Raw genomic sequence first — 24093 nt, forward strand, 5'->3', positions numbered from 1 at the left:
TAAAGGAGTGTGAAAACTTTCTGAAGGCTCTGACTGTAGAAAGTGACCAGAATGTGGTCTGAAATACATACATGATTCACAGTAGAATATTAATGCCCTGAGAGCAAAATAGACCACCTCTAAATAGTTTTCATGTGGCATAATTCAAATGTTTAAAAAGGATTGAGGTATCTCACCAGTGAAGTGTACTGGTGCCCTTCAAATTTTTGACCCACAGCATGCAGGTCGCAGATGGGCTGGTGTTTGTCCCTGAAAGCATCTGGTTCTGTGGATTCCTCACACTACAGGGGGAAAAAACAGAATAGTACATGGAGAGTGCTGTCAGAGGGTCCGTGTTGAGGGATATACAATAGATAAGACAGTCTAAACATTTTAGTTGTTTTTGGATACAGAGCAAAACCATGCTGCGAAACTGAGAGATTAAGTCTGACTTGTGACTATTTGATGTCTCTACTGTGATGGAGGCAGTCCGTACCTCCCTGCAGGTGATCAGGTGCTGGGCAGAGGAGTCAGAAAGAAGGTTGGCCAGCACCTTCTCTAGCCCCGCCCTCAGCCTGTCTTTCAGCTCACCCTTCCAGGAGCTGGGCTGTGATTGGCTGCAGGGTGTACAGGAGTACACTACGCTCTCTGACAGGCTGGACATGATCTCATATAGGTCATCTGACAGACAGAAGAGAGAAAGAATTTCAATGTCATGGAGTGGATTTATAGTGAGAGAGTTGTTCTGATCCCTCAAGTTAGGGCCTATATTTTGATTGAGGTGGCATCTTCCCCTACATACTGTTAACAGCGGTGGTCACCCCTTTGCGTAGAGAGCTACCCTCTTGCAGGATTTTGTTGCAGGCTTATCTCTAACACACCTGATTCTGGGTCAAGTGTGTGTGATAGCTGGATCAGGTGTGTGTGTGTGTGTGTGTGTGTGTGTGTGTGTGTGTGTGTGTGTGTGTGTGGGCTGAAGCAAAAGACTGCATACCAACCAGAAACCCTCTAAGATGAGTGTTGGCCACCCCTGCTGTACATCCCCTTGATAAAGACAGTCCTGAGGCAGAAATATTAGTCCCCACTCACCAGAGAGTCCTTCACATTTAGAATGTACCCAGTGGCTACACCTGGAGCACTCCATCATCTGGCTGTTGTGGTCGTTCTCCTCGTAACACTTGGAGCAGATAGTGCAGAAGTTCCCTTGTAAAACAAAATCAGATGTACGACAGTAATCAATGGTTAAATTAAACAAATACGTGACAAGAAGGTCCTGACAAAGTATCAGTCCAGCTATACAACTGCTCTCATCCAGGTCTTCTTGGACTGTTCCTGGAGTTTGTCTATACAGTCAGGGGATGAAATTAACACCCACCAGCTGCGGGTCGATTTTTGTCATTGGCGGGTAAAGATGTCTATATCACCAGCCATGTTGGCGGCTGGTCAGGGCTCGACAGCGCAAGCATTTCAGGACACATTTGTAAATAAAAATAGTCCAGTATGATCACATTTATAGTAAAATAAATGCTGCTAGGTGATTATTCTATATTTTTTCCATAGCTGGTAAAATTATCACACACAGTCAAAGGACTACGAATCCTATATAACCTATCCCACCTGGTGCTGCAACCCCGCCTGACTGGGGGGCTATGCGCACGTGAAGAGCAGAGTGAAAGATTCATTTTTAGAAGCGCTGTTGCCAGGCATAAAAGTAGTTCTAATTTACTTGAAATGAAAGTCTAATGAAGTGTTTCTTGGAAATGTACAATGTTTTGTTCACAAGCTAGGTTGTTTTTCAATGTTTGAGTTTCAACTGCTTGGTAAGAGAAGGCAGCGATTCTACTAGCCAGACTCAATCTCACAGGTACGAACAAGTCACGTTACCATGGTAACATCCTGCCCTTAAAGGGCCAGGTGAACATTTTTGTCTCATATGTAATATTCTGGTTAATGCCACATCACGTCTTACTAGTAATACACAGATTGTAATGTTTCGCTGAGGTCCTACCTTTGAGGTGGAGGGTGCTGCAGTCGGGACAGAGGTCCTGCTCGTGGTTCCAGGCCATGTCCCAGGTCTTCCCTGGGGTCACTCCACAGCTCTTACACCGGATACACGTCATACACACCTGGGACGGGGGCAGGTAGCCCAAAGGTTAGAGAGATGGACAAGTATCCGGAAGGTCGCTGGTTCAAGTCCAGGGTAGGGCGAAGAAAAGTGGGAACTGAATTGGCTAAGAACTGAGGGTTGCTGGTTTCAGATCATTACTAGCATATCCACCATTGTTGTACCCTTGAGCAAGGTACTTCATTCCAAAATAATCCTAGCCCAGAAGCTAGGATATGCATATAATTATATTTGGATAGAAAACACTCTAAAGTTTCCAAAACTGTTCAAATAATATCTGTGAGTATAACATAACTGATACAGCAGGCAAAAATCCTGAGAGAAAAAATCTCACTTCCTGGGTAGATTTATTTTCGTAGTTTTCTATTGAATGCCATTACAGTATCCATTGACTTAGGACTCAAATTGCACTTCCTATGCCTCCCACTAGATGTCAACAGTCTTTAGAACTTGTTTCAGGCTTGTATTCTGAAAAATGATGGACCAGTCAGAATGAGTGGACCATTCACTGTCCCAGAGGTTTTTCATGTGCGCAACTGAGAGCACACCTTTCTTTTCCTTTTATATTGACAAAGCTTTTGTCCGGTTGAAATGTTATCGATTATTATAACTAAAAACAACCTGAGGATTGATTCTAAATATCGTTTGACACTTTTCTACGAACTTTACTGATACTTTTCAGATTTTTCGTCTGTCTGTTGTGACTGCCTTTGAGCCTGTGGATTACTGAACAAAATATGAACAACAATTAGGTTTTTGGATATAAAGAGGCACGTTATCGAACAAAACAAACATTTATTGGGTAAATGGGAGTCCTGTGAGTGCAACCATATGAAGATCATCAAAGGTATGCGATTCATTTTATCACTATTACTGACTTGTGTAACTCCTCTACTTGGCTGGTAACTGTTTGTAATGATTTGTCTGCTGGGCGCTGTTCTCAGATAATCGCATGGTATGCTTTCGGCATAAAGCCTTTTTGAAATCTGACACTGTGGTTGGATTAACAAGAAGTTCATATTTAAACCGATGTATAACACTTGTATGTTTTATGAATTTTTATGAGTATTTCTGTTTTGAATTTGGCGCTCTGCAATTTCACTGGATGTTGGCCAGGTGGGACGGTAGCTTCACACACCCCATGGAGAGGTTAAAAACATGGTCGTAAATCAGAATGGGGATAAGAGAGAAGAAAAAGTTAAACAGAAATATAAATAATACATTCCTGGTACTTACCCAGGGCATGTTACAGTTGATGGGCTTTGGGTAGGTGGGTCCCAGACAGGAGGGGTGGTAGCAGTTCTGACACCTCCTGCACTGCAACACAGGCTAAAGGAAGAAGCAGTACATTTAAAATGTGAAAGTTGGGGTGAAAACACTATCAAATCTCAATTCACTTTTGAGGATCCTGCCGACATGCACACCTTGTTGTTCTTGTGCTTGCGGCCGCACACATGGCAGAACTTGCAGCGGCGGCAGCACCAGTTCTCTTTGTTCTCCTCCTGGGGTCGCTCTTCAGGCCAGAGGCAGAAGCTGTGGAAGGGTTCGCAGCACACCTGGCAGTAGATCATCTGAGGGGAGGTGGTAAGGCAGAAGGCAGTCAGCATCAGGAGAACACATATTGCAGAAAACCTACTGTTTTCCAGATAACCCAGGGTAGCTCTTCATTAAGCCTACGCAGCCTCCTAGTTTTCCTCAAAACAGTAATACTTATCTACAATGAAATGTAATTATTCTAATGACAATATGGCAAACACCGGGACAGAATATTCTGTAAATGCATTTCCACGGTTACCTCATGGTGTCCTTTGCTGGCACAGAGCAGGCAGACAGGATGAGGGGTGACTGGGATGGAGGTGAGGATACTCAGACCGCCCATCAACCACACGTTCTGGACGGCACAGTCCTCCTGGGAGAAAGACGAGACAAAGAAACACAATAATGGTGTGACTTAATGAATGTTTGTATGGGAGGGAGATAGAAAGCAAGTACTGTATTTAATGAAATGCTATACCACTATACTGCTTTGGCAATATTTACAAATGGTATTTCAAACCAATAAAATAATCTGAATGAGAGAGACCCTCACCTTAAAGTCTACGCGGATCCTGTGCATCCCGGTCTTCAAGTGGCCCTTTTGGGGGAGTCCGTTGATTAGCGTGGCGAGGATGTTAGTTGGTGTGTGTTCTGCAGCGTTCTGGGAACGAAGGACATAGTGGGGATCAATTCTGGGATTATGTTGCAGCACAGCCTCTTTAACAATAGTCTCCTCCTCTTCCTGTGAAGACTCCTCCTCTGGCTCCTCCTCCTCCTCCTGCATGACCGACTGCACCACAAATGGGGGCAACCGTTGCAGCTGCACCTGCAGTCGCCACTGTAACCGCAACGGTGGGATCCTGGGTGGGCACGGCTCGCTGGGGCTCCTTGTTATGTGGCTCTCTGTGACCAGCAGCCCTGGATGGTGCTCCTCTGAGTTGCTCCCCTGTGCATGTGAAGGGGGGGAATGCTTAAGCAAAAGAGGGGGACCAGCGTTACAGCACGACCACGGTCACATGCTAGGTGGCGGGTAGCGGCAGCAAGGTAGAGGAAAGAGGAGAGCCACCAAAACTACCTTTGGCTTTGAGAGAAAAGTCTAGCTAGGAGGAGTGAAGGAGAGGAGGTAAGAGAGGGTTAGATAAGCTAATCATTGTTAAAGCATGCCTAGTCAAAGCAGAAAGAAAGAAAGAGGACCCATTACCACAGTAGTTAACTGTGAGGAGGTAAGAGAGGGTTAGATAAGCTAATCATTGTTAAAGCATGCCTAGTCAAAGCAGAAAGAAAGAAAGAGGACCCATTACCACAGTAGTTAACTGTGAGGCGGTAAGAGAGGGTTAGATAAGCTAATCATTGTTAAAGCATGCCTAGTCAAAGCAGAAAGAAAGAAAGAGGACCCATTACCACAGTAGTTAACTGTGAGGCGGTAAGAGAGGGTTAGATAAGCTAATCATTGTTAAAGCATGCCTAGTCAAAGCAGAAAGAAAGAAAGAGGACCCATTACCACAGTAGTTAACTGTGAGGTCAAAGCAGGTAAGAGAGGTTAGAGCTAATCATTGTTAAAGCATGCCTAGATAAGCTAATCATTGTTAAAGCATGCCTAGTCAAAGCAGAAAGAAAGAAAGAGGACCCATTACCACAGTAGTTAACTGTGAGGAGGTAAGAGAGGGTTAGATAAGCTAATCATTGTTAAAGCATGCCTAGTCAAAGCAGAAAGAAAGAAAGAGGACCCATTACCACAGTAGTTAACTGTGAGGCGGTAAGAGAGGGTTAGATAAGCTAATCATTGTTAAAGCATGCCTAGTCAAAGCAGAAAGAAAGAAAGAGGACCCATTACCACAGTAGTTAACTGTGAGGAGGTAAGAGAGGGTTAGATAAGCTAATCATTGTTAAAGCATGCCTAGTCAAAGCAGAAAGAAAGAAAGAGGACCCATTACCACAGTAGTTAACTGTGAGGAGGTAAGAGAGGGTTAGATAAGCTAATCATTGTTAAAGCATGCCTAGTCAAAGCAGAAAGAAAGAAAGAAAGAGGACCCATTACCACAGTAGTTAACTGTGAGAGGAGGTAAGAGAGGGTTAGATAAGCTAATCATTGTTAAAGCATTGCCTAGTCAAACCAGAAAGAGGACCCATTACCCACAGTAAACTGTGAGTGGGTGAGAATGAGCGAGATCATGCCTGTCAAAAGAAACATTGAGTCACGGCATCTTTGGATTCCAGACGATTAAATTCCAGAAAAATTAAGCACGATTGCAGAGGATCCAGAGGTTTTTGAATGAAGGTATAATGCATGCGTCGGCGATTAATGTGAAAGCTTTTCCCAACATCAGACATTTTAAGCTTCAGCACCAAAAAGAAGGGGACCACACTAGAAAATAAACAGTGCACATTTGATTGTGCATTTTGATGGAAGTGGTTATTGGAGCTGCTCACTCCTGCACACAGAGGACGAGGTTAGAGTGTGAGAGACTGATCAGTTAATCAACTCACTCACATGAGTAATGTCAGGCAGAGACAGTTCTACGGGTAATTACCTTGTCGGCTCTGCGTCGGCCCAGCAGTCCTTTGGGTGGCCCGGGTCTGCGGTGCCTTACAACTTCACTGGGCACTGGGCCCTCCTCTGGAGCTAGGAGATCAGAGGGAGCAGAATCAGTCAGAGAGCAAATGTGTTTTAAAACATAAACTCTCTACTCAAACAATACCCTGAAACCACTCAATGGTATTTTGCCATTTCTGACCTGCAAGTCTATCCTCAAAACACAGTCATCCTCAATCTCGAAATCACTATGGTCACTAACATCCACCCCTTTTCTTCTGATCCGCCTGACTAAAGGCTATAAATCCTTCAACTATCTGTCAAATCACTCCATTTCAAAGATGGAGTTCAATGGATCCGTGTTGTGATGCAACTCAAAAGGTGAGGCACAAATATGCATGGACCTATACTGTCATCATACACTAAGGCTCCTATCCCTGTGTACGGCATTACCTTGGTTGCTTGGGGCGACAGGATTCTTTACAGGACTCTTGACTGCTGCTTTTCCGCCCATGTCCTCGTCCGAGTCGGACTTCAGCAGGCTGCTGTAGGAGCGAGGTGTCACGTTCCGCCTTGGCTGCTTTCTGGTGGAAAGGCTCAGGCAGTCTCCAGGGGTTGCCGGGTCCAACCCCTCCTCTGCCTCTCCCTCCTCCCAGGACACCGACCCCTCGTCATCATTGGACTTAAACACATTGGCTGATGACCTGCGTCGCCGCCTTGAAAGGACTGGACAACAAATTGAAGCCCAATGGTAACACTGAAATCATTGGCTGAATTTTTGGGCCATGAGGCAGGTGGTTTTCGGTTAAAGGTGTCAATGTAATTGGTAATAACAGCAAAAACACACAAGTGGCTTGTAGTCATTAGTAATTGATCCACTGGCTTCCAGTTGAAGTCTTCGAGACCCTGGTGCTTGCCAACGGAGCAGCCAGGGGAACTGGCCCTCCTTACCTTCAGGCTATGCTCAAAACCTACATCCCAACCCATGCACTCCGTTCCTCCACCTATAGCAGGGCAGCTCCCGCTCAGCCCAGTCAAAGCTCTTCTCTTTCCTAGCACCCCAACGCTTCCCCTAAAGTCAGGACAGCGGTGTCCCTCCCAATCTTCCGAAATCATCCTGCCTCTTTGAAGAGCACATTACATTTTTTTTTAAAAGAGCCCCCATCCTGAAAAAAGGCACTTGGCTTGTCCTACTAACACTGACTTTGAAATACGTTGTTGATGAAAAATGTACTTGATACGATTGTGATGTTGTCGTCTCACCTAGCCATCTTAAGATGAATGCACCAATTGTAAGATGCTCTGGACAAGAGTCTGCTAAATGACTCAAATGTAAAATTATATAAATACAGATATATTAAACACAACTCCAACAAACCTGTGAATGCCTTCATGCCACGCTTTACTTTCCTCGCCTCAATCCGAACACATCGCTTTAACCTGGTGGCACAGGGAAATATTTATTAACATTTTAAAATGGGTATCATGTTCAATTTGTACACAAAACAACCAAGAAGAAAATACAGTGTGTGTTTGTCCATGAGTAGATGAATAATAGTGGATGAAAAGTAGGAGCACTTACACACAACACTGGCGTCTGGTGTTGGGCCCTCCAAACTTGGGCTTGTCCAGGCAGTTGAAGCAGGTGCCGCAGTCGCCCTCATGGAGGCAGCCCTGGCAGGACCCACAGCGGGTGGCACGACCCCCAGGACCAACCTCGCTATAGTTCCTCTTTAACTTGCGCTGCTTGCTGTACTTGTGCTTCTGTCTTGTCCTCTTGTGCTCCTGAGTGTGCTCGATTTCCTGATCAGAGGGGTCATCAGCAATGTCTAAAAACAAAGAGAGCATGAGAGAGCGTGGGAGAGATTAAAAAATGATTTGTTAAGCTTAGGTCACATACCTGAAATCGACAGAAAGCTAAACACCAGAAAAAGAAAACAAGTGGAAACTACAGTTCTTAGCAGTGTGCTTCATAAACATAAAGGTTACCTTCTACAGCTGGTGAGGTGGTGATGCCCTCTCTCTCATGGAGGGGCAGAGCGCTAAGCCTGGGGATATCGTCAGGCACCATGGCACGGGGTTGCCCCAACGCCACCGCTGCTGCCCGACAGACGTGCTTGATGCGTGGACCACCAAGGAGCTGGTCCTATGGGAACAGGATTATGCGGGGAACACGGTCATAAATTAAACTATTACAATGAAACTCCACTCTAAAAGACAGACACCAAAATGCAGCCACCGCACAAATGGCCTAAGCATTTTCAAGAGAAACCTTAGACAGGCCACTAACAAAACACGGTACTATAAACATCAACAATACAGAAATGTTAAACCACAAAATCTAAAAACAGAGAAGAAAAGAAAAGAGATGGACACAGACAAAGACAAAAACACAGCCAGGGTCAAGAAACAGGGGCTCACCTGAGCAGAGCCTCCTATCCTCCTCCCCCCTCCAACTCTTAAATCTCTGGGACTGAGTTTTACAGATCCAGACAGGAGCTGAAAGAAACAAGGGTATAAAAGTTAAATTATATTAATGAAACCGCCTAATAATTGAAGTTGGTTTTAATCCAACAAATCTATGCCAAATTCATACACTGTAAGCCGACATTCAACTGTTACCAACAGCCCTGCTAATTCAGGGTAAATCAATGGTAGCGCCCAAAATGGAACCCTATTCCCTATGTTGTGCACTACTTTTAACCAAAGGGGCACACCACAGGGAAGTGTGTGCCATTTGGGATGCAGACAGGGTCAATCAAGGTCACCGATTCTGACCTGTGATGACTTCATCGGCCTTTGCTGGTCAATCTTTACCAGTTGCAGCTTGGCTCTCTTCAGCTGGTCGATCTTAATGAGCTGAACCTTGGCCCTCTTCAGCAGATGGAACATCCTCTTGTTGGTGCCGGTGAGGTTGATACGATGGCTGGTGCCCCCCTGTTCCACCACGACCCCATCATCACCCACATTAGCCTGGCTCACTCCTTCGTAAACTCCTTCAGGTGCGGACTCTGCTCCTGGGGAGAAGAATCAGTCAACTGTCACTAACTTCCAAAAGGCTGACTGTGTCAAACTTGAGACAGCCTGTATATCAAATTGTATTTGTCACATGCGCCAAATACAACAGGTGTAGTAGACCTTACCGTGAAATGCTTACTTACTACAAGCCCTTAATCAACAATGAAGTTAAAGAAATAGAGCTAAGAAAATATTTAATAAATAAATAAAGTTACCATAAAATTATATAACAATAATGAGGCAACATATGGCAGCGAGTCAATGTGCAGGGGTACAGGTGAGTCAAGGTACTTTTTTGGGGGCCTTCTTCTGACACCTCTTAATATATACAATGGGGCAAAAAAGTATTTAGTCAGCCACCAATTGTGCAAGTTCTCCCACTTAAAAAGATGAAAGAGGCCTGTAATTTTCATCATAGGTACACTTCAACTATGACAGACAAAATGAGAAAAAAAATCCAGAATATCACATTGTAGGATTTTTTCTGAAAATTAGTGGAAAATAATTATTTGGTCACCTACAAACAAGCAAGATCTCTGGCTCTCACAGATCTATAACTTCTTCTTTAAGAGGCTCCTCTGTCCTCCACTCGGTACCTGTATTAATGGAACCTGTTTGAACTTTTTATCAGTATAAAAGACACCTGTCCACAACCACAAACAGTCACACTCCAAACTCCACTATGGCCAAGATCAAAGAGCTGTCAAAGGACACCAGAAACAAAATTGTAGACCTGCACCAGGCTGGGAAGACTGAATCTGCAATAGGTAAGCAGCTTGGTTTGAAGAAATCGACTGTGGGAGCAATTATTAGGAAAGGCATACAAGACCACTGATAATCTCCCTCGATCTGGGGCTCCACGCAAGATCTCACCCCGTGGGGTCAAAATGATCACAAGAACGGTGAGCAAAAATCCCAGAACCACACGGGGGGACCTAGTGAATGACCTGCAGAGAGCTGGGACCAAAGTAACAAAGCCTACCATCAGTAACACACTACGCCGCCAAGGACTCAAATCCTGCAGTGCCAGACGTGTCCCCCTGCTTAAGCCAGTACATGTCCAGGCCCGTCTGAAGTTTGCTAGAGAGCATTTGGATGATCCAGAAGAAGATTGGGAGAATGTCATATGGTCAGATGAAACCAAAATATAACTTTTTGGTAAAAACTCAACTAGTCGTGTTTGGAGGACAAAGAATGCTGAGTTGAATCCAAAGAACACCATACCTACTGTGAAGCATGGGGGTGGAAACATCATGCTTTGGGGCTGTTTTTCTGCAAAGGGACCAGGACGACTGATCCGTGTAAAGGAAAGAATGAATGGGGCCATGTATCGTGAGATTTTGAGTGAAAACGTGGCTGGGTCTTTCAGCATGACAATGATCCCAAACACACCGCCCGGGCATAAGAAGCATGCTCAAACCTATGGTAAAATGTTTCCTAAATGCACTAAAACATCGAAGAATAATACTTTTATCACAAAAGCCCAAATCATTTTCTGGAATAAAGAAACAGTTAGTTCCTAAATATCCATTAAGCAAAATATATATTACACACACACACAGTTTAAGTCAGAAGTTTACATAAACTTTAGCCAAATACATTTAAACTCAGTTTCACAATTTCTGATATTTAATCCTCGTAAAAATTCCGAGTCTTAGGTCAGTTAGGATCACCACTTTATTTTAAGAATGTGAACTGTCAGAATAATAGTAGAGAGAATGATTTATTTCAGCTTTTATTTCTTTCATCACATTCCCAGTGGGTCAGAAGTTTACAAACACTCAATTAGTATTTGGTAGCATTGCCTTTAAATTGTTCGACTTGGGTCAAACGTTTACGGTAGCCTTCCACCAGCTTCCCACAATAAGTTGGGTGAATTTAGTCCCATTCCTCCAGACAGAGCTGGTGTAACTGAGTCAGGTTGGTAAGGCCTCCTTGCTAGCACAAGCTTTTTCAGTTCTTCCCACAAATGATCTATGGGATTGAGGTCAGGGCTTTGTGATGGCCACTCGAATACCTTGACTTTGTTGTCCGTAAGCCTTTGGAAGTATGCTTGGGGTCATTGGTCTTCCAGATGGACAATTTGCGACCAAGCTTTAACTTCCTGACTAATGTCTTGAGACATTGCTTCAATATATCCACATAATTGTCCTTCCTTATGAAGCCATCTATTTTGTGAAGTGCACCAGTCCCTCCTGCAGCAAAGCACACCCACAACATGATGCTGCCACCACCGTGCTTCATGGTTGGGACGGTGTACTTCGGCTTGCAAGCCTCCCCCTTTTTCCTCCAAACATAACGATGGTCATTATGGCCAAACAGTTCTAGACCAGAGGACATTTCTCCAAAAAGTACAATCTTTGTCCCCATGTGCAGTTGCAAACTGTAGTCTGGCTTTTTTAGTCTGGCTTTTTTAAAGCGGTTTTGGAGCAGTTCAGGCTTAAGCAGTTTTGGGCACTTCAGGTTATGTCGATATAAGACTAGTTTTACTGTGGATATAGATACTTTTGTACCTGTTTCCTCTAGCATCTTCACAAGATCCTTTGCTGTTGTTCTGGGATTTGATTAGGGGACAGAACGTGTCTCCTTCCTGAGCGGTATGGTGGCTGTGTGGTCCCATGGTCTTTATACTTGCGTACTATTGTTTGTACATATGAACGTGGTACCTTCAGGCGTTTGGAAATTGCTCCCAAGGATTAACCAGATTTGTGGAAGTCTACAATTATCTTTCTGAGTACTTGACTGATTTCTTTTGATGATCCCATGATGTCAAGCAAAGAGGCACCGAGTTTGAAGGTAGGACTTGAAATACATCCACAGGTACACCTCCAATTGACTCAAATTATGTCAATTAGCCTATCAAAAGCTTCTAAAGCTATGAAACCATTTTCTGGAATTTTCTAAGCGGTTTAAAGGCACAGTCAACTTAGTGAATGTAAACTTATGACCCACTGGAATGGTGATAGATTATTTCACTAATTCGCTGTCTGTAAACAATTGTTGGAAAAATTACTTGTGTCATGCACAAAGTAGATATCCTAACCGACTTAGCTAAACTATAGTTTGTTAACAAGACATTTGTGGAGTGGTTGAAAAACTAGTTTTAATGACTCCAACCTAAGTGTATGTAAACTTCCGATTTCAACTGTATGTAAACGGAGCACACAAAATGCCTTACCTTGGAAATGTTCTGTGTCGTTTGCTGCCTCCTCCATAGTCACAGATGATGCAGCCTGGGATGCAGCGGCAGCATTACGGACCTGCACAGCCAGCTTCCTCACAACCCCGGGAGAGTTGAGGTCCTCCATTTTCAGCTTGGACCTCCCTCTCTTCCTAACCGGCGAGGTCAAACTCCGGTCCTCCTGGGCTTCTTCTTCTTCTGCCGTTTCACCCTCAGCAGCACCAAGGCCTTTCTTCTTCTGGGCCAGGCTGAGGGTCAGCTTCTTGAGTCTCTCGTAGACCTCGAGGTGGGATGAGCCTGGGCTGAGCGTCGGGTCCTTCACAGACAGGGTTGAGGACAGGCTGGTCTGAAGTGTTTTTTTACCAGTTGAGCCCGAAACTTTAGGTTTGAACTCATTTTGACCTGGAGTTCGAGACAAGTGGTCAATGTCATCATTGAAAGATAGGCTCATGGAATCCTCCTCCTTCACCTTGCCTTGGCTATTCTTTTTCAGGGAGCTCCTGGGCCAGGATATTATCTCGTCATTGAGGAACCTCTTGGGTGCCTTGATGACACGTGAAGATCTGGCGCTCACCACAGGCGAGGAGAAGTTACTGCTGGCTCCCTGCTCGAGCTCTCCAGGGGACAGGAGAGGCTCGCCCTCTGTCCTAGTGCTCTCCCCCTGCGGCTGCTGCTCATTTCCCTCCTGCTTCACTGGGTCTGGGAGGTACTCTGGCACGTAGGTGTAGAATACAAACTTACGACGAAAGCGTTTCACAACAGACTCTGGCGTACTAAGCCTCTCCACATTCCCGGGCTTCCTCCTGTGGCCAAATATGGACTTGCGCTTAAACTGTGCTGGTTTCTTTCTTTCCAGTGACATTGCTGGATTCTGCTCCATCCCAGCTCCAGCCTCAAGGGATTCCCCTGTTCCCTTGGACACTCTCCTCCTCTGCTGCTGCTTATTCACAGGTTTAGGGGACAGCGCTTCCCTTTGCCCTTGACCAATGTCAGGGTCCACACCAGTTTGGCCTGTTTGGGCTTGCTGAGATCCTCTTCTCTTCCCAGACATCTGTGGCTCAGATTGGTCTGATTCGGTTTTGCCTGCTGTTACCTCCCTGGCCTCTTTGCTCTTGGAGGCCTTCCCTTTGCCCTTGACCACTGTCAGGGTCCACACCAGTTTTCCCTGCTTGTCTCTGCTGGTTTGGGGTCGGGCTGTGCTGGACCTTGAGCCTCCCCTGCCCACCTTTGTTGTTTGGTCTTGCCTGTTCCTCTTTCTGGCTGTTGAAGACGATTCCACCACCTTCCTTCCCCTTTTCCTGTTGGAACCATTTGATTTTGCACTGCCATTGCCTTCTGAGGCCTTTGTCCCAGTAGCCTGCTTTCCTCTAGATTTAATTCCAGAACTGGGAGACATTTCTTGGGCTGACAGTTTGGCAATTATTTTGGGTTTCACAGCGTTTTCGTCTTCCTGACCCTCTCCAACTTTAGGGTCTTCTTTGGAGCCCTTCACTCCACTTTTCTCAAGCTTTGCTGTAAGTTCTGGAGCTGGGGGAGGATTTTCTGGCTTCAAAAATGATAATTGGAGAGGCCTGCCTAGAAACAAGACAGGGAAAGATAAGTGTCTTAATACGACTAGACCAATGTCAGACAATAAGTTGATGCATATTATAATATTATATTACCAAAGCTATAAATCCCAAACATGAAGGCTACTGCATATTTCTGCTAGGAAATGTGAGAATTCCAGAGCACAATTGATATCTAACATTATTGTTCATCATTAGCCTACTTACTTTCAGAGATATTGTGTGCTGAGAGTGTTGGCCGGTATTCAGTCCCAAACCCAGGGAAATCCTCATCCTAAAACACAAAAACCCAGGGTAGGAACACAATGCATTATTTAATGTTCACACATCACACTGTGTTCAGCAAAAAAATACATAATAACAACCAGAATTTAATACTTCGCATGTATACTACAGAAGGCCAACTCGATCTCATCACAGGGTTGGTAAGGGGTGGAATCAGATGAAACCATGGGCAGCAACCCAGCTGATATCTGGTTACAAACCGTCACACTGAACTGATTTGAGAGATCAGGCTTCAAAAAGGTAGTGGGGTATAAGTGCAAATGTGTAATTTCAATTAGGTCTAGGATATTGCAAATGCAAAGTGTGAACATTGATCAAACTCTACTTTCCACAGAAAACATACACCATCATGAAATGTACAATGTTCACAAATACTGATCTGAATACTATTTTTCCACATTGCCGGAAGATGAGGATGTGTAAGAAAAGGAACAATAAAAAATAACAAGGCAAAAATGGATCTAGACTAAAACTGCATCAGCTTAATAGGCTAAATTTAGCTAGCATCTCACTATCCGAGAGAGCAACCTACGACCATGCAATCTGTCCCAGAGTTATGCAGTCAGTCAAGTGTGACAAAAGAAACTGCAAAGATGATATGGGGGCCGGAGACTACCTTTTTACTGGAAGTAAAATCGGATTGGATATAGAAAGACCAGGGTGACAAAGGGAACTATATTTGTGAAAAGACAAGACACTCGCATGACTAGCTGAGTTTGTATAAAGTTATATGCAGAGCTGCCTATTGCAGCCTGTATTCAGAAAGCGTCTCAGAGTAGGAGTGCTGATCTCCGAACAGTTTTGCCTTTTTAGATCATAATGAATTGACAGGGGGACCTGGGCCAGTAAACACAAAACATCTAGGATCAGGGACCCCCCTCCATTGGGATGCACATTTTGGGGAACATTCAGAGGTGGAAACTTTCCTTGGGAATTAAAAGGAATATGGGAATCACAGAAATATATGCAAATTAATATTAATACCATTTAAACGTAGATGTTTTTTGCATTGGATATATTTACCATGTCATATGGAGACAGAAACATACACCTTTTTACCTTATCAAAAGTAGACTTTTGCAAATGATTAAATCCTTCCAATAGAAATAAAAATGTAGTTACAAATTGAACTTTAATTAAATGAGTTGACTCTTCACATGGGATGATTTCACGGAACAACAAAAGGGAATATTGAATGATCTCCAAAGATCCATCGCATCTCCAAAAAATGCTTTCAACATACATCTGTAAAATGAAAGTCGAGAAACTAAAGCTTTGGTTGTCATCCTCTCAGGCTTCCATGTCTTCTCCCTGGACATCCTCAATGTCCACCTCTTAAACATCAGAGTCTGAGGCCTCATCTTCACTGTCCAACCTTGCTGAGGATGGCTCGTTGTCAGGCTCAAAAGGCCTCAAATTTCACCGGATGGCGACCAATTTTTCAACCCTTGTTTTGGTCAGTCTGTTGCGTGCTTTGGTGTGTGAGTTCCCAAACAAGGACAAGTTGCGCTCGGAGGCGGCTGATGTTGGTAGGATTTTGAGGATTATGGAGGCAACAGCAGAAAGAGCCTCAGATTGCCAAAGTCCCTTCCACCAGGTGGCTGATGAGATATGTTGGCACAAATGCCATATTGCTTCTCCACCCCAAAGCCCTTGCTTGGAAGTGAACTTCGCCAGAGTGCCAAGAACCTTGCCTCATCCAGAACAAGGTGGTAAGACACGGTAGTGATGACACCATAGGCCTTGTTGATCTTTACTCCAGACAGGATTCCCTTGCCAGCATACTTGGGGTCCAACACGTACTCTGCTGCGTGTATGGGCTTCAGGCAGAAGTCTTCATGCTTTTTGATGTATTTCAGTACTGTAGTGTTCTCTGCTTGGAGCAACAGTGAAGTGGGCAGGGCAGTACGGATTTCTTCTCTTACATCTGCAAGCAGAGTCTGAACATCAGGCAAGATGGCATTGTCTCCATCAATCCGTGGAATGGCTACTGCTATTGGTTTCAGGCTGCTTACTACTCTCTCCCAAAATACATCTTCCAGGAGGATCCTCTTGATGGGGCTGTCCATATCGGCAGACTGATTTGGCCATTTCTTGGAAACTCCTTCCCCTCCAAGAGACTGTCAAACATGATGACATGGGTGTTGCTGGGCAGCTTCAATGTGGTGCTCTCATTCTTCTCACTTTGCTTGGTGAGGTAGATTGCTGCTATAACTTGATGACCCTTCACATACCTAACCATTTAATTGGCTCTCTTGTAGAGTGTATACATTGTTTTCAGTTCCATTATGTCCTTGAGGAGCAGATTCAATGCATGAGCAACACAGCCAATGGGTGTGATTGATGTGAGGGCAGGACTCCTCCACTTTAGACCAAGCCGCCTTCATGTTTGCAGCATTGTCTGTCACCAGTGCAAATACCTTCAATGACCTTGGGCCACAGATGACTGCCTTCAGCTCATCTGCAATGAAGAGACCGGTGTGTCTTGTCCCTTGTCTGTGCTCTTGTAGAATACTGGTTGAGGGGTGGAGATGTAGTTAATTATTCCTTGCCCACAAACAATCGACCACCCATCAGAGATGATTGCAATACAGTCTGCTTTCTCTATGATTTGCTTGACTTTCATTGAACATTGACTTTCATCTCTGTTGAACTGTGCATCCAGTAAATGAGTAGATAAAGCATGTCTGGTTGGAGGGATGTATGATGGGAGAAGAACATTCAGAAATCTCTTCCAATACACATTGCCTATGAGCATCCGAGGTGAACCAGTTGCATTCACAGCTCGAGCAAGACATTCATCAGCATTTCTCTTACTACGTCTCTCCATTGAGTCAAAAAACCTTTGATTCCAGGAGGACCATGAGCTGTTGCCATTGATAAGGTGCCTGATTTATCATTTTCACCTCAAATAGAAGTAGAGGGACTTTTGTGAGAGGTTGCTTGTTGTGAGCGCTGAGGGAACTTTATGCACTTGGCCAGATGATTCTGCATCTTTGTTGCATTCTTGACATATGATTTTGGCACAGTACTTGCAAATGTACACAGCTTTTCCTTCTACATTAGCTGCAGTGAAATGCCTCCACACATCAGATTGTGCCCGTAGCATTTTCCTGTAAAATAATAATCAATATATATATATATAAATTGCTAAGCAGTTAAATGTTTTAAAATGAAATATGTATAGAAACCCACATGGTTGCAAAAACAACAAGCAGAAAGTGTTACGTTAGGCAAATTATTTAAACACAACTTTGCTGGTGTTCAGGATACTATTTACTAGTTAACAAAAACCATGCATGTATGTCATATAAAATATATTCACCACCCACCCAGTAAAACTTGTAATCGGAACATACGAGAAAGCATGTAGTCCTGGGCTCAGTAGTGTGGGCTCTGGATAAGAGCAAAAAGCTGTAGGATACTATTTACTAGTTAACATCTCATTAAAAGCATCTCATTAGTGTGCAAGATCTTGACAATCAGCGTCTGCTAAATTTACAAAAACAACAAGCAGAAAGTAGTTAAAATTATTTAAACAAAAAAGTTAACAATGTCATTTACATGTAATGGAAGAGTGCACTGTGCAAGCAGAGGGTTGCAATTCCATAGAATTGGGGATAGTTTAACCAAAATATGCCACAGGACCTAGAATTTCCTTATGTGTATCCCACTAAAAAACATTTTGGATGAATTTAAGCAAAATTATCTTCCTGGGCTTAACCTCACATGGAAAATTTCCAGAACAATTCCGGAAATTTACCGGAAAGCTTCCGACCCTTTGCAACCCTGGTTACAAACCTATCATCAACAAACTACACTGGATGACCACAAAATTGTAGACCAAAAGAGCACATGAATATAGGATACATCTTGCTGATATTTCCACTTCTCCAATCAATTTGCTAGTTTCATCTTCTTGAACGTACTTTGTTCATTTCCTTCAACTTTGCCATAATAACAATTGTGTTGATATACACAAATTGTGATGCCAGATTTGTGAGTGAATATAAAATAACATATTGATGTTGATTGAGTTAAAAGTTCCAATAGCCGACTTTAAAATGTGATGAAATCCTCTGTCGTATTTTGGCTCCTCCTATTGGCTATTGTGCTGCAATGATGTTATCCATTTGCACACTTTAGTTTTTGTACAATAAATTAAAATACCCATCAATTAGGTTGGAAGTTACTCATCTAGTTCATTACTGAAAATTTACTCACATTAAAATTTGTATTCATGCAAAAGACTGATTCAAGGTTCTCCTTCAGACTATTTAGTTTAATGTTCAAACTCAACACATTAGTAGGTTTGCACTTCCCTAAGATACAGTACCAAAGGTTATTCTTATTTTACTATTTTCCACATTGTAGAATAATAGTGAAGACATCAAAACTATGAAATAACACATGGAAACATGTAGTAACCAAAAACGCTTTTAAAAAAATCGAAATATATTTTATATTTGAGATTCTTCCAAGTAGCCACCCTATGCCTTGATGACAGCTTCGCAAACACTTGGAATTCTCTCAACCAGCTTCATGAGGTAGTCACCTGGAATGCATTTCAATTAACAGATGTGTCTTGTTAATTTGTGGAATTTCTTTCCTTCTTAATGCATTTGAATCAACCAGTTGTGTTGTGACAAGATAGGGGTGGTATACAATAGATAAACCTATTTGGTAAAAGACCAAGTCCATATTAATGGCAACAGCAGCTCAAATAAGCAAAGAGAAACAATAGTCTATCATTACTTTACGACATGAAGGTCAATCAATCCGGAAAATTTCAACAACTTCGAAAGTTTCTTCAAGTGCAGTTGCAAAAACCATGAAGCACTATGATGAAACCGGCTCTCATGAAGACCGCCACAGGAAAGGAAGACCCAGAGTTACCTCAGCTGCATAGGATAAGTTTATTAGCATTCACTGCACCTCAGATCGCAGCCCAAATAAATGCTTCAGAGTTCAAGTAACAGACAGGTCTCAATATCAACTGCGTGAATCAAGCCCTCATTGTCAAATTGCTGCAAAGAAACCACTACTAAAGGACACCAATAACAAGAAGAGACTTGATTGGGCAAAGAAACAAGAGCAATGGAGATTAGACTTGTGGAAATCTGTCCTATGGTCCGATGAGTCCAAAATTTAGATTTTTGGTTTTAACCCCCGTGTCTTTGTGAGACGCAGAGATGGTGAACGGATGATCTCTGCGTGTGTGGTTCCCACCATGAAGCATGGAGGGGGAGGTGTGATGGTGCTTAGCTGGTGACACTGTCAGTGATTTATTTAGAATCCAAGGCACACTTAACCAGCATGGCTACCGCAGCATTCTGCAGCAATACACCATCCCACCTGGTTTACGCTTAGTAGGACTATCATTTGTTTTTTACCGGACAATGACCCAACAAACCTCCAGGCTTTGTAAGGGCTATTTGACCAAGGAGGAGAGTGATGGAGTGCTGCATCAGATGACCTGGCCTCCACGGTCATCCGACCTCAACCCAATTGAGATGGTTTGGGATGAGTTGGATCGCATAGTGAAGGGAAAGCAGCCAACAAGTGCTCAGCAAAAGTGGGAACTCCTTCAAGACTTTTGGATAAGCATTCCTGGTGAAGCTGGTTGAGAGAATGCCAAGAGTGTAGGCAAAGTGGGTGGCTACTTTGAATTTTCAAATATAAAATATTTTGATTTCTTTAAAACTTTTTTGGTTACTACATGATTCCATATTATTCTGCAATGTAGAAAATAGTCATAAAAAATATATTTAAAAAACTTGAATGAGTAGGTATGTCCAAACTTTTGACTGGTACTGTACATTAATAAATGAAAGGTGAGTTTCCTCTAACTATACCTCTGAATCAGTGAAAAGCCTACATAACGTTTCCTGAACATAAATATAGTCAGCATTCAGCAATCAATCGAACATGTGAATTGCTATAGTTACAATGTAACAAATATAAATTAATCCAGGCAGGCCATTTTAAAGAAGAAGTTGCAACATATCTAACACAAATCAATTAATGTAGGCAAACATTTACCAACCAGTATATAAACTTCACTGAGAGTGCACAGGTGCGTTTTGGCACACATACATATTTTACACACACATCTATCTTTACATTCTGCTAATGGTAAATCTCATTCAGTGTAGAGGTCGACCGATTAATCGGAATGGACGATTTCAAGTTTTCATAACAAATCAGTAATCGGCATTTTGGGACACCGATCATGGACGATTACATTGCAATCCACAAGAAGACTGCGTGACAGGCTGACTACCTGATATACCTTGGCTTCTTGCTGCTCTTGTAAGGTGCTAGCTAGCATTAAACGTATCTTATAAAAAACAATCAATCTTAACATTATCACCAGTTAACTACACATGGTTGATGATATTACTAGTTAATCCAGCTTGTCCTGCGTTGCATATAATTGATGCGGTGCCGGGTGATTTAACAAGCGCGTTCACGAAAAAAGCACTATCGTTGAGGTAATGTGAACCTAACCATAAACATCAACGCCTTTCTTAAAATCAATACACAAGTATATATTTTTTAAACCTGCATATTTAGTTCATATTGCCTGCTAACATGAATTTCTTTTAACTAGGGAAATTGTGTCACTTCTCTTGCGTTCTGTGCAACAGAGTCAGGGTATATGCAGCAGTTTGGGCCGCCTGGATCGTTGCGAACTTTGTGAAGACTTTCTAACAAAAACAGCAACCTTCGCCAAACGGGGGATGATTTGACAAAAGAGCATTTGGAAGAAAAGCACAATCGTTGCACGAACGTACCTAACCATAAACATCAATGCCTTTCTTAAAATCAACACACAGAAGTATATATTTTTAAACCTGCATATTTAGTTCAAATAAATTCATGTTTGCAGGCAATATTAAACTAGGGAAATTGTGTCACTTCTCTTCCGCTCATTGCACGCAGAGTCAGGGTATATGCAACAGTTAGGGCCGCCTGGATCGTTGCAAATTAATTTGCCAGAATTCTACGTATTATGACATAATATTGAAGGTTGTGCAATGTAACAGCAATATTTAGACTTATGGATGCCATCCGTTAGATAAAATACGGAACGGTTCCGTATTTCACTGAAAAAATAAACGTTTTGTTTTCGAAATGATAGTTTACAGATTTGAACATATTAATGTGTTTATTTTATTATAACTAAGTCTATGATTTGATAGAGCAGTCTGACTGAGCGGTGGTAGGCAGCAGCAGGCTCGTAAGCATTCATTCAAACAGGACTTTCCTGCTCTTCGCAATGCTTGAAGCACAGCCATGTTCATGACTTCAAGCCTATCAACTCCTGAGATTAGGCTGGCAATACTAAATTACCTATAAGAACATCCAATAGTCAAAGGTCTATGAAATACAAAATGGTATAGAGAGAAATAGTCCTATAAGAACTACACCCTATTGAAGACTCATGTTAAAAGGAACCACCAGCTTTCATATGTTCTCAGGTTCTGAGCAAGGAACTTAAACATTAGCTTTTTACATATTGCACTTTTACTTTCTTCTCCAACACTTTGTTTTTGCATTATTTAAACCAAATTTAACATGTTTCATTATTTATTTGAAACTAAATTGATTTTATTGATGTATTATATTAAGTTAAAATAAAAGTGCTCATTGTTCATTCAGTATTGTTGTAATTGTAATTATAACAAATATATACATAAAAATTGTTCGGTTAATCTGTATCGGCTTTTTTGGGTCCTCCGATAATCGGTATCGGCGTTGAAAAATCATAAATCGGTCAACCTCTTAATTCAGGGGTGGCAGGTAGCCTAGCGGTTAAGAGCATTGGACCAATAACCAAAAGGTTGCTGGTTCGAATTTCAGAGCTGGCTAAGTGAAATATGTCGACTTAACCCTAATTGCTCCTTTAAGTCGCTCTGGATAAGAGCGTCTGCTAAATGACTAAAATATAAATGAATCAGAGTGAATACATCCCTGTCAGAGAAACCATGCCACTGCTGTACTGCACACCGGAAAGGCTCAGTGTTCCCATTTTGAACCATTTCACGTGTCTGAAGTAACAAATTCGGCCTTCCCGGCAGGCCTAGAGAACAAATCAAGTGCACAATAGGCCTAACACTGGCCAATCGGATGGCTTAGACTACCATGTCTGCAGTAACATAGCAGCCGTAAAAGAAAGCTAGCACAAAGTTGATACTGTGAGATTTCAAAACGTTTAAAACCATGAACCGAGAGACTGTCAATGAACACAGAAAATAACTGCTGTTTTTATGAGTTTAAGTTCTTACTTAGCACTGTCAACCCTTTTATATGCTATTAAAATGTGCATTCTTCCTACTTCCGCTAATTGCATTTTGGCAAATTACGTTTTATTAGCCACTTCATTACAGGAGTTGCATGTTCAATAATAGGCTATAGCCTTTTGAACTGTAGGATGATAAGTTCGCTATTGTTGCATGTTTCCATTAAGCTCTTCATGAAAAAGTTCCAGTCCTTGTATGCATGCACCGTATTCAGTGTGGAAGTGGCAAAGTGAGAGGTTTCACTTTCGCAAAAATATGTCCAAAATAAGACCAATATGTTAATATGGGCTTATTTTGGGTCTAAACTTGTCGCTTGCCTTCCCGCAGTGGGCTGACTCCAATTGTTAGGATGGAAACATAAGCATCTCGCCATTATATACAGATCTCGAATAGTATTTTCTGTTGGACACTTCATTTTACTGTTTGGAAACAACTTAACTGTTTGTTGACAGGTTAATGAGGGTCAGTTAGTCGGCAGCAAAATTTTCCAAAATGTGCATCCCTAATTGGGCCTATAGCCTACTGCACAAACTTAATTTCTATAGTAGTGTTTTTAATACGTTAATAGTTGCATAGGCTTACGTTTTTTAAGTAATGTAAAAAAACAAATATGTATTCCGATCGGTAGATCTTGGCTTGCATTTTGACTCCGTGATCTTCACTCAGAAATGGTTGGTGACCACGGGTCTCAATAGACTAGTTCTAAATTGCTTGCAAAATTGGGCATGTCAAGCAGATATTAGCTTAGTTGTGAGCATGGCATGGGCGCCAATTTGATTGACGATACGATGACAAGCTCACAAAAAAAAGAGAACTGTAAATAGTATAGCCTGACTATACGCACGACACTTAACACTTTGCAATGTGAGCTTGAGCCAGTATCATTTTTTTAACCCTAAATGTTTTACTTGACTTCGACCCACTCCAATTCGGATAACCCACGCACCTTCAGATCCACAGATGATGCAATCTCTATTGCACTCCACACTGTCATTTCACACCTGGACAAAAGGAACACCTATGTGAGAATGCTATTCATTGACTACAGCTCAGCGTTCAACACCATAGTGCCCTCAAAGCTCATCACTAAGCTAAGGACCCTGAGATTAAACACCTCCCTCTGCAACTGGATCCTGGACTTCCTGACGGGCCGTCCCAAGGTGGTAACGGTAGGTAACTACACATCCGCAACGCTGATTCTCAACACTGGGGCCCCTCATGGGTGCGTGCTCAGTCCCCTCCTGTACTCCCTCTTCACTCATGACTGCACGGCCAAGCACGAATCCATCATCATCATCATTAAGTTTGCTGATGACAACAGTGGTAGGCCTGACCAGCGACAACGATGAGACAGCCTATTGGGAGGTGGTCAGAGACCTGACCTTGTGGTGCAAGGACAACAATCTCTCCCTCAACGTGATCAAGACAAAGGAGACGATTGTGAACTACAGGAAAAGGAGGACCGAGCACGCCCCCATTCTCATCGAAGGGGCTGTAGTGAAGCAGGTTGAGAGTTTCAAGTTCCTTGGCGTTCACCAACAAACTAACATGGTCCAAGCACA

At 42.8% G+C, this 24093-nt stretch overlaps 1 protein-coding gene across 3 annotated transcripts in view; it reads right to left on the reverse strand.

Annotated features, from left to right (window-relative positions):
• LOC118399190 (histone-lysine N-methyltransferase 2B-like) overlaps positions 1–24093 on the reverse strand; it is a 65487-nt gene that overhangs the window by 38995 nt on the left and 2399 nt on the right. Inside the window, exons 2-18 of one of the 3 annotated variants that reach the window (XM_035795058.2) lie at positions 14148–14214; positions 12370–13947; positions 8991–9190; positions 8595–8672; positions 8163–8319; positions 7756–8002; positions 7552–7613; positions 6627–6899; positions 6172–6263; positions 4194–4586; positions 3900–4013; positions 3529–3675; positions 3341–3433; positions 1988–2105; positions 1069–1182; positions 476–660; positions 177–281 (exon numbers count right to left, since the gene is read on the reverse strand). In XM_035795058.2, the coding sequence (XP_035650951.1) occupies positions 177–281; positions 476–660; positions 1069–1182; positions 1988–2105; positions 3341–3433; positions 3529–3675; positions 3900–4013; positions 4194–4586; positions 6172–6263; positions 6627–6899; positions 7552–7613; positions 7756–8002; positions 8163–8319; positions 8595–8672; positions 8991–9190; positions 12370–13947; positions 14148–14214 (4023 nt within the window). Of the gene's footprint in view, positions 1–176; positions 282–475; positions 661–1068; positions 1183–1987; positions 2106–3340; positions 3434–3528; positions 3676–3899; positions 4014–4193; positions 4587–6171; positions 6264–6626; positions 6900–7551; positions 7614–7755; positions 8003–8162; positions 8320–8594; positions 8673–8951; positions 9191–12369; positions 13948–14147; positions 14215–24093 lie in introns of all 3 variants that reach the window. The other 2 variants (XM_035795057.2, XM_035795059.2) reach the window with 2 other exon arrangements.

Source organism: Oncorhynchus keta, chromosome 20, assembly GCF_023373465.1.
Source record: "Oncorhynchus keta strain PuntledgeMale-10-30-2019 chromosome 20, Oket_V2, whole genome shotgun sequence".
Taxonomy (NCBI): Eukaryota; Metazoa; Chordata; class Actinopteri; order Salmoniformes; family Salmonidae; genus Oncorhynchus; species Oncorhynchus keta.